This window comes from Carya illinoinensis, chromosome 1, assembly GCF_018687715.1.
Source record: "Carya illinoinensis cultivar Pawnee chromosome 1, C.illinoinensisPawnee_v1, whole genome shotgun sequence".
In the NCBI taxonomy this organism is placed as follows: Eukaryota; Viridiplantae; Streptophyta; class Magnoliopsida; order Fagales; family Juglandaceae; genus Carya; species Carya illinoinensis.
This window is the reverse complement of record NC_056752.1, coordinates 17,823,510-17,834,918: the sequence shown is the minus strand read 5'-3', so window position 1 is coordinate 17,834,918 and position 11,409 is coordinate 17,823,510. Positions and strand designations below refer to the sequence as shown.

The following is an 11,409-nucleotide window of genomic DNA, read 5'->3' as shown; positions in this document are numbered from 1 at the left end:
TCAATCCTAAAACTTGTCACTATAACCTCGAGCTATAACAATTATTGCCAACCCACATTCCATTGAGTAACACGCTTCGACTGAATGCTCCAATCGATTCACCACTATCACGTGTCAATCTCATACGTCCTTAGCCGAAACCAATAGTCATTCCAACGTACAAGTAATCCATTACTACTATTTCCATCATCTGGACTTATATCCGCAAATCAACATGAATCATTCCTATATCTGCTTAACTTATACCCTTAATATCAGCAAATAGTTATCGCTTAGAGCTTTGTACTGAAAATGACCTTAAACCTGCTAATAATCTGTTCCCAAAAGTCTCTAGAACATAAGGTCTCAACTTCAATCGAATTCAATACCAACAATTAAACTATTGCTTCCAAAACCTCAATGGATCTATTTCTTCCGAACCGACAAAAATCATTTCCTAAAATCGATTACTACAACCTCGAGTTAACAATAGTCATTTTCTGAACTAAGTCAATATCTACAATCCTCAAAGAAGTATATGAGCTAAATCATTACCTTCCATTCTCAAAGAAATGTATCCCAGAAAAATTTCATATTATTAACTAAACTCTGATCAACCCCATTTTAATGGTTGCAAACTAATCACTCTCCAGAGTGGATCAAGCTAGCACCCCAAGTCTGTAAAACTAAGAACTCAACACTTATTATAAATTGGTCCTTCAACTTTGCAATTCTAAATCCTTAAATCAAATAAGAATAATTTCTAGAATTTCTAAGATCAATGAGCTTACACCCCATAATAGAACAATCAGCTCCCAAAGCTTTTAAAATCTAATACATTAACGGATAATAAATCATTTTTTGAAATCCTCGAGATTGATGGCTTTAATCCAAAACATTCACCTTAAAACTTGTAAATTTTAAAACCCCAATTGCCACCAAATTGTTCATCCGAATCAGCGAAATTTAAAACTTGAAATTTAATTATTTCCCCCAAAGCTTGTCGAACCTAAAACCTTAATTACCAAAATCTTATTTCCTAAAATCTATAAGGCCTAAAACCATAGATAAAATTATCTTAAACCAATCCTTAAACTTCGTTGAACCTACACTCTCCTATTCTATAGCCTCATTACATAAATTCTACAAAACCTAAGACATCAACCATCTTAAGTGACTTAAATCTAACTCCCCTCCTTAGTTGCAACTTACATTCCTACTCCCAAGAGATCGCCTAACCCATGTCGTTCCCTTCTAGCCACAATATTATAAAAGTAATCCACCTCTATAAAATTCAACCCTACTACACTAAGTATTTATTCCTACCAACGACATTTTCGATAGTATCGTCCTCCTGCCATAACATAATCCTCAACCCCACTTTTTAACTCCGGACAAAACAAAACAAAACAATTTAAAACAAAATAAATAAAATAACATATATTGGAATAACTAAAACAAATAAAACAACATACTTTCAATTCAAATAACATCAAATCAAACCAAACCAAATCAAATGGTATTAAATAAAATAAATTCAAATCAAATAAAATCAAATCAAGTTAAAGAAAAACAATTCAAATTACATAGATAAAATAATTTTAACTCAAGCTTTTAAACCTTTCTGGTACTCCACCTATGGGACATATGGTTTTACCCAGAGTCGAACTGCTCTGATACCACCTGTGACGCCCCCAAATCCCTACGCACGATCATGGAAAAATCGAGACGTCTGGATGATGACATCACGGGTCATCATCCTATCGACGTGTGCCAAGTGTGTGAAAAATCGACGAATGTGCACGAGAAATACGCAGCGAAAAGCAAGTCAATAACTAAGTACCAGAATTTTTCTTAATATAATATAAGCTGTTCAAAACATACATAAATAAATATTACAGGACACAAACATAATTTTAAACTAAATACAAAGCATAAACTTCAACACCCCAGCGGAGTCGCATCCTCGGGCTCAGCCTCCTCCTCCTCATCCTCGATCTCTGCACCAAAATCTACGGAACCAAAAATGGTGCCGCAGGTAAGTAAAATCTAAACGCCACCAGATAAAAACATATAGAACTCAAACAATATGCATGAAGTGATGCCAATGCGCAAAGCCCTTAAAATCATATTTTTACCACGCACGCCAAAAATCCCATTTGGCCCAAAAACATATCCTTTCCAAATATCACGCCAAAAGTCACATTTGGCCCATATCCATCTCAAACCATTATCCAATTAATCCATATGCACCATGACCTCCCCTAGGGGTCATCCGCACACCCTGGCTCCAGTGCCACACCGCAGGTTACGACCACGCATGTGACACCTAACGAGCGATGCTCAGTTCCGCGCCCCGCGCGTTCATAGCCAAGCATCCTCTAGCCCTCACCAGCGAAGGGCCACAGAGTCGGTGCGTAGAGCGATGCCCGGTTCCGCGCCTGGCGCGTTCGTAGCCAAACATCCCCTAACCCCCGCTCCCGTCGTCGCCCAGCGACAACTCAGGGGACCTCACTCAGTTTATTCTGCTCCCGAGTGACCAGAGGAGCTCCACCGAGATAATACCCCATCCCGGCTTGGGGTCGTGATACACACGCACCTGAAAATCCACTTACGCCAATAAAACAGGCTTTTCTCAATTAAATAAAAATGCATGTGCATGCACCATGTAAATGCGATATTAATGCACAAAAAAAATCAACCATCCATAAATCAACAAAACCAAGCACTCCGTCCACAACCCATCCAACCCCCGAACTCCTCGGACTCAGTCCGGAATCAGCCAACCAACAGATAAATATTTATTGAATGAGCAAAATATATTTAAATCTAAAAGTAGAGTTTGAAAAATACTTACTGCGCTATATGGTATTTTTAGAAAACACTCGGCGTTGCAAACGGCGGAAGGAAAGCAACGTAACAGTGCAAATTCACTGTGACCATGGGTTGTAAAATACCCACTTTTGAACGGGGACAAACCAAGACTCGGGATTGATAGGGAATGGCCTTGAAATATTTATGAAGTTAAGGAAAATGAGTTTTGGCCGTGGGTGGTGGTGGAAATGGCAGTCGAAGGCCAAAAAGGGGCTGAACGGAGTTGAGCTCGTGGGAGCTGCTCCGGCAACGGATCGAGGCCGGAAATGGGTGGTTTAGGTCGGCAAGAGATAGGGAAAGAAGCTGTGAAAAGATGGTGGCCGGAGGTGGTGCGACGGCGCCGAAAACGGTGAAAAACCATATGGCTTGGAGGAGCTCGTGGCGGCTAACGGTGGCTCGGATGGAGGTGAAACTTGGTGGGAATGTTTAACGGCGGCTAACCATAAGCCACGCTGCTGGCGAGCGGCGGTTCAGGGCTGTGAAAACAACCGGCGATAGGGGCAAAAATAGAGCAGGTGCAGCGACTTCCGGTGGCTCTCGAAGGCTAACGGCTGGTCCGATGGCTCTAAAAATTGGTAGGGATGATCTCTGGTGGAAGGGGAAGAGAATGGTGGTGGCGTTGCACTAAACGGTGGCCGGACGGCGGAGAACTGGGCGGTCAAAGTGGAGGCGACAGGAAGGAGAAAAGAGAGGAGCTGCGCACGGGGAGAGGGGGAAAACGGGAAGAAAAGGAAGAAGAAAAAAAGAAGAAAAGAAAGAAAAGAAGAAAAGAAAAGGAAAAAGGGAAAAAGAAAAAGAAAAGAAAAGAAATGAGGTCCAATCCTCACCTCTGGAGTCCAACAACTGATCCAACGAAAATAAGTTTAAAAGCAATAAAGCTAAGAAAATATTTTAAACACAACGTAAAGCTGAAATATAATAATTAACTAGTAAAAACAAACTATTTAATTTTAAATCCAAAGACAAGCTAAAATAAATTAAACAACAATTTAAATTCAACAGCAATTAAAATCCAATTAAAATCTGATAATTTAAAATAAAAGAAATATTATATTAATTAAATTAAAATATTCATTCAGTGGAAATACACATAAAAACGGGGTGTCACATCTGGAAAAGAAGAGCTAGGGAACTACGTAAGAAGGGTGAGCCACTCATTGACTTATCACCTTCAATAAGGCTGCTGAGATCTGGGGTTGACAAAGAAGAGGAGGAGAGAGTTGAGAAAAAAACTAAATGGATGGAAGGTAGTGGAGTTGAGACAATGGTGAGTAGTACAACTAATTTGGTGGTGGCTATGAAGCAACCCCACCTATTCTCATGAAAACCTTGAGTTGAAACTGCCAAGGGCTTGGGAATACTCGGACAGTTCAAGAGCTTTGCCATTTGGTAGAGGAGAAGAAGCCCAGTGTAGTGTTTTTAATGGAAACTAAGTTGAGGAAAGTCAAAGGTGAAAATATTAGGAGGAGGCTGAAGTTAGAGGGTTGTTTGGTAGTTGAACCAATAGGATTGAAGGGGGGGATTGATGCTATTATGGAACCATTTATTAGATGTTGAGGTGGTGAACTACTCTAAATGGCATATAAGTGCTTGGAAAAAAGAAACAGAAGGTGATGCAAAATGGTTGTTAACAGGCTTCTATGGATAGCCAGATTCTAATATGAGGGAAGAAACAAATTGTCTCTTAAGCTCTTTAAAGCCACAAGATGACAAGGGGTGGTGCATGGTAGCTGACTTTAATGAGATTTTAGCACATGATGAGAAGTGTTGGGAAGCAGAAACTAGAAAGACAGATGGCTAGATTCAGAGAAGTGTTGGAATTGGGAGGTTTGTTTGACTTGGGATGGAAAGGGGATAAATTCACTTGGAGTAATAAGCATGAGGATGAGACATTCATAAAAGAAAGGCTTGACAGGGCAGTAGCAAACTTAAAATGGAAGGAAAATCATGCAAAAGGGTGGGTGGAAGTGTTGGCTGCAAGATGCTTAGATCATAGATCTATCTTGCTGTGTATGAACCAAAAACTAGGGTTGTTTGGGAGACAAAAGAGGCTGTTTAGATATGAAGCCTGCTGGCCCTTAGATGACAAATGTGAAGAAATTGTTAAAATAGTTTGGCAAGAGGGTCCAAAGGATGGGGATCTTTACCATGGGATTAACTCACAAGTTGACTAAAACTGAAGGAGCTCTATCGAGGTGGAGTAAACAAATGGCCATAGATAAAAAAAAATATTTAACAGAGAAGACTACTTTGTTAAGGGAGCTACAAGAAAATGAAGGGAGCCATAACACTGTAGTCATCAAAGAGCTACAAAGTGAGATAGGGATCATGTTGGAAAAGGAGGACTTGAGGTGGAGGCAAAGAGCCAAGGTGAACTGGTATCAACTTGGTGAGAAGAATACCAAGTTTTTTCACAGTTGTGCTAATCATATGAGGAAGATTAATAGAATTCAAGAGATAATTGATGAGATGCATAGAAGACACATGAGTCCAGAAGGATTGTCAGGGACTTTCAAGTGTTATTTTGAGAAATTGTTTTCCTCCTCTGATCCTTGAAGTGGTGAGATTGATGCTTGTTTGAGAAGTGTGACACCACGTGTTACCAGAAGCATGAATGATCATTTGTCAAAAACCTTTATTGAGGAAGTAGAAGCAACAGTGAGGCACATGGCTCCTTTTAAATCACCCGGACCTAATGAATTTAGTGCTTACTTCTACTAGAAGCACTAGCATCTTATAGGAGAGGAAGTCAGTACTATTGTTATGGCTTTGTTGAATGGTAACTCTTTTAACTCCCCTTGCAAATTATACTTATATTACTCTTATTCCTAAGAAAAAAGAACCCAAACTGGCTAGTGACTACAAACCTATAAGTCTTTATAATGTAGCTTACAAAATTATGGCTAAGGTGATGGCCAACAGATTAAAAAGCGTGTTAAATGATATTATTTCTCCTCACCAAAGTGTCTTTATTCCTGGGAGATTAATCACTGACAACATTATGGTAGCCTATGAGGTTTTGCACACAATGAAAGTGAGGAAGAAAGGGAAAGTAGGGAATATGGCTATCAAGCTTGATATGTCAAAAGCCTATGATAGGATTGAATGGTCCTATTTGCAAGCTGTCATGGAGAAAATGGGCTTCTACACTGAGTGGATAGAGCAAGTTATGAAGTGTGTGTCATCTGTTACTTACTCAATTATTGTAAATGTCAAGCCAGGGGGAAGGATAATGCCATCAAGAGGCTTGAGGCAAGGAGACCCCTTATCTCCTTACTTGTTTATTTTATGTGCTAAGGGGCTTAGCTCTTTGTTAAACAACTCAGATCAAAGGGGGGAGACAAGGGGAGTTACTGTTTCCAGAGGAGGGACTCATGTAAATCACCTTCTTTTTGCATATGACTGCATCTTATTTGGTAGAGCTAAGTTTGAGGAATGGGAAAAAATCAAAGGGTTGCTTTGGCATTATGAAAAATCCTCAGGCCAATTTCTGTTTTTTCCAACTCCAATTCAAAGGAGGAAGACAAGAGGAGGATCATGTAGACTGCTGGAGCTGTGATGAAAGGAACTTATGAGTCTTATTTGGGGCTACCTCCAGTCGTGGGAAATTCAAAGTATAATGCTTTCAGGAGTATTAAGGAGAGAGTGTGGAAGAAGATCAATAACTGGAAAAACTCATTTCTGTCAGTCGCAGCGAAAGAAGTCTTAATCAAAGCAGTCCTTCAAGCAGTGCCTACCTATACAATGAGTGTATTCCAACTCCCAAAACAACTGTGCGAGAAGCTCAATGTCATGCTTGCCAAATTTTGGTGGGGTAATCACCAAAAAGGAAGTGGTGTTCACTGGTGCAGCTGGGAGAGGATGGAGAAACAGAAGGGGAAAGGGGGTTTGGGATATAGGGATTTAGAGAGCTTTAACTTGGCTCTTCTGGCTAAGCAAGGGTGGAGGTTGCTTCAAAATACTTCTAGTATGGCTGCAAAGATCCTGAAAGAGAAATATTTCAATGAAAAGTCTTTACTGGAAGCAAAACTGGGCCATAGACCCTCTTACCTATGGAGAAGTGTGTGGAATGCAGTGAGTCTCTTGAAGGAGGGACTGAGATAAAAGGTTGGGAATGGGGATAAAATCAAGATTTGCGGTCAAAGATGGCTTGCAATACCATCCTCTTTTATGGTATAGTCTCCAGTTTCTATTCTTGATTAAGAAGCAAGAGTGTGTGAGTTGATGCATTGTCGAGGGGAGTGGAATGAACCATTGATTAGAAGCATTTTTAACAAAGTGGAAGCTGATCACATATGTAGCATGCCATTAAGTTGTATGGAGGTGGAAGATAGGATGATCTGGGACCTTTAAAAAAAGGTTTGTTTTCTGTAAAGAGTGCATATCACTTGGAGAATGAAAGGAAGTAGGATAATCGAGGTGGATTTTCAAGGTATCTAGAGAGGGAAAAAAGTTGGGACAGTATATGGAGATTGAATGTTCTAGAGAAAATTAAACTTTTTCTTTGGAAAGCTGTTAATGAGTTCCTTGCTACCAGGAGAAATCTCTTTTTGAAAAAAAAAAAAAAAATCATAAACAACCCTTTGTGCCCCATTTGCAAAAGGGAGGAGGAGACTATTATGCATGTGATCTGGCATTGCCCAGCAGCCTGTGATGTATGGTCAGAATCATTGTGTATGCTGCAGAAGATGAAGACTAATGAAACTAATCTGTTGGCATTGTGGGATAAACTCAGGGAGAAACTGAATGAGCTTGAGCTATAGGAGGTAGTTGCAGTGATGAGGGGTTTATGTTTGAGGAGAAATGAAAGCATTTTTGTGGATAAATTCAAAACTCCAAGTCAAGTCATAAGAACTGCCAAGAATGATTTGTTAGAGTATCAGCAGGCTCAACAGTTGGTTAAGGCAAAGGATAGAAGCATTGAGGGGAGTTGTAGAAGAGAAATGAAGTGGAAAAAACCAAGACCGGGTTTTGTCAAAGTTAACTGGGATGTAGCAGTTAGCAAGAGGGATAAGAAGGTGGGAATAAGGGTGTAATTCGAGATGAAGATGGGGAGCTATTAGTGGCTATGGAGGGATAGAAGTATTATGTTGATCAACCTGCTGCTGCAGAGGCTTATGCTTTGTGGAAGGCCATGGATGCGTGTAGAGAACTTCGAAAGGATAAGGTGCTATTTGAGGGGGATGCTCAAGTGGTTGTTAATGATGTTAACACAACAACTGGAGATCTATCTTTCTATAGCAGCTTAATAGAAGGTGTGAAATTATTATTGAAGCAAAGGACAGATTGGTTAGTGCAGTTTACTAATAGAACAAATAATGAGGCCGCACATTCATTAGCTAAGAAAAGTTTATCTATACACTCTGAGTTGGTTTGGATTGAAGATATCCTTGAATGTATTCAAAGAATTGTAGAGAGTGAGAGTTTATGTAATGACTAGTGATCAATGAAGATAGTTTTTTTCAAAAAAAAAAAAAACAAAAAGTATTTTTATACAAACAGGTTGGTATTAGAGTATTTCTTTTAGTAGGGACTTTTGTGTGGAAACCAAGGCCCTAGTAGTTGGGGTTGGAATCGACAATCGTAGATCGTCCCTATAGACTAGGCCGACGGGTAGTGCCATTCAACCCAAAAGCCTATTGGCGCCATAATAAAATAGGCCGATGGTCTACCAAGCATTTGATTTTTGATTTATTTATTTATTTTCAAATGCGAAAAAATATATTGAATTAATTTTTTTATTTTTTATTTTCTTTTCTAAAATAGTAAAAATATTTCCTAATGTTTTAAAAAAATGAAAAAAAAAAACCATCGATTAGTTATCGGTAGACCATCGATCAACATGACCCAATAATAAAAGAAGGAAAATGATAGACACTACAACAGTTTGAGTCTTTCGGGACAAAAAAAGATAGGGTTTTTGTCCTAAAATGTATTTTGGAATATAAAAAGAGCATCTCAAGGTCATCCCAATATCAATGTCCCAAAAGGTATTTTGGGACGAAACTATCAATTTTGCTCCAGTAATATCTTTTGGGACAAAATTTTGCTGGACTGTTCGATCATGTTCAAAAGAAAATTTTATTCTAGGACGATTGAATTTCGTTCCTACAAGGCATTCGATCTCCCAAAAAAAAAAAAAAAGTTCAAACTGTATATATGTTCGAATGTGTACTTCATGGTGTTAAGTTTCAGATGAAATCAATATCATGAACTCGAGACAAGAGAGAAAACTTGAAACTGAGACTTGTATTGACTGAATTGAATGATTACAAAATGAAACTCTGTTTATATAAGTGCAGAAAGAAAGTAAAATGACTAACTAACTAACTAACTAACTAACTCTTCTTCCTCTTTTAATTTAACACGTGCTGCTGCTGCTGCTGCTTTAGACTTTAATTCCATTTGTTCAATCTTGGATGCTATACTCCAACACCCCCCCTCAAGATGAACATGGATATTAATGATGTTCATCTTGCGTAATGTGTGATGAAAAAGTAGAGAACCAAGGGGTTTTGTCAATATGTCTGCCAGCTGCAACCTTGAAGGAATATGAAATAGCTTGATGACTTTTTGCTGTAATTTTTCTCTGATAAGGTGACAATCGATTTCTATGTGCTTTGTCCTCTCATGCTGAACAGGATTTTTTGCTATGGATAAGGCTGCCTTGCTGTCTGTATAGAGCATTGTTGATTGAGAATGATTAATTCCTAAATCTTACAAGGCATAAATAAGCCATTGAATCTCACAGGTGGTTGATGCAATGGCCCGATACTCTGCCTCTGCAGATGACCTGCTTATTGTTGCCTGTTTCTTGCTTTTCCATGAAACCAGTGAGTTGCCTAAGAAGATAGCAAACCCTGTGACACTTTTTCGAGTGTCAATACACCCTGCCCAGTCACTGTCTGAAAAGGCTTTCAGTTGCAAGTCTGATGATGAGGGAAAAAGTAATCCTTGTCCTGGTGTTGCTTTCAAATATCTAAGAACTCTGGTGGCTGCCTGATAATGACTGATTGCTGGTTTGGAAAGGAACTGACTTAAGACTTGAACTGAATAGGTAAGATCAGGTCTGGTGAGAGTTAAATATAACAATCTTCCAATCATTCTTCTGTAAGCTGATGGATCATCATACAAGACAGAATCTGTTGCAGTGAGCTTTAGATTGGATTCCATTGGGAATGTAGCAGGCTTGGCAGCAAGCATGCCAGTATCTTGAAGTATATCAAGAGCATATTTCCTTTGGCAAATTGAGATTCCATTCTTGGACCTTGCCACCTCCAAGCCAAGGAAATATTTGAGTTCTCCCAAGTCTTTAATTGTGAACTGGTGATGTAAGAAATCTTTGAGTAGTTGAATTTCAATCAAACTATCACTAGCCAGTAAGACATCATCCACATAGACCAGTATAGCTAGGAAAGATGATTCAGATTTCTTGATGAACAAAGAAGAATCTGAAGTACCTTGAACAAAACCATATTGAAGCAAAGCCTTGGACAATTTTTCAAACCATTGTCTACTAGCTTGTTTTAAGCCATAAAGACTTTTGAGAAGTTTGCAAACTTTGTTTTCTCCCTTTTGAGCCATACCAGGAGGTAATTCCATATAAACCTCCTCATATAAGTCACCATGTAAAAAAGCATTATTTACATCTAGTTGGTGAAGATGCCAATTTTTAATGGCAGCTATGGCTAGGATTAATCGAATGGAAGTAATCTTTGCTACTGGAGAAAAAGTGTCAAAAAAATCCAATCCCTCTTGTTGATTGTAGCCTTTAGCAACCAATCTAGCCTTGTGTCTCTCTATAGTGCCATCTGCTTTATATTTAATTCGAAAAACCCACTTGCAGCCTATGGTCTGTTTATTTTTAGGAAGAGTAACAAGTTCCCAAGTCTTATTTAACTCTAAGGCATTTATTTCTTTTTGCATAGCAGCTTGCCATTCAGGTATTTGGACAGCTTGTTTAAAGGTTTTGGGTTCTTGAGAAGCAGAAATTGAGGCTAGGAATGCTTTATGAGATGAAGACAGTCTAGTTGTGGATATAAACTCAGAGATAGGATAGAGAATACCTTTGTTAGAAGAACAAGCAGCATGAGGAGATGAGGAGTTTGCTTGTACAACATTTTGGACAGAACCACAAAAATAATCCTGCAAGTAGATAGGTGTTTGTTTCATTCTTGAAGATTTTCTGAGCTGCTGAGAGTGATCAATGTTGTGAGAATGTTGACCACTGGAAGATTCAGTAGTGAGAGTTGGGTCAATATTGAGAGTTGATTCAATATTGAGAGTTGGTTCAATATTGAGGGTTGATTGATTATGCAGCATAGGATTCTGACTATTTGGTACAGTCAGTGTTTCTATGTTTTCCATTTGTTGAATTGTTGGATTTGATGTATTTGAAAATGGATTTGAGGGAGTATTAGGAAAAAAGGGAAGAAAAATCTGAAACAGAAGTATTTGGTGGAAATAGAAAAGAATGAGCCTCGGAATTAGATGGTAAGGCTTTAAAAGGAAAATGACTTTCATGGAATATGACATTCCTTGAAATGAATGTTCTGT

At 38.8% G+C, this 11,409-nt stretch overlaps 1 protein-coding gene across 1 annotated transcript; it reads left to right on the top strand.

Moving 5' to 3' along the window:
- Positions 1-6,411: 6,411 nt before the first annotated feature.
- Positions 6,412-6,957, top strand: LOC122315065 (uncharacterized mitochondrial protein AtMg00310-like). Its single transcript, XM_043130815.1, has one exon. The coding sequence runs from the start codon at positions 6,412-6,414 to the stop codon at positions 6,955-6,957; it is 546 nt and encodes a 181-aa protein (XP_042986749.1).
- Positions 6,958-11,409: the final 4,452 nt, after the last annotated feature.

Bases quoted from the DNA above. Each gene is read 5' to 3' on its own strand.
- LOC122315065 (XM_043130815.1), top strand. From the start codon at position 6,412: ATGAAAGGAACTTATGAGTCTTATTTGGGGCTACCTCCAGTCGTGGGA.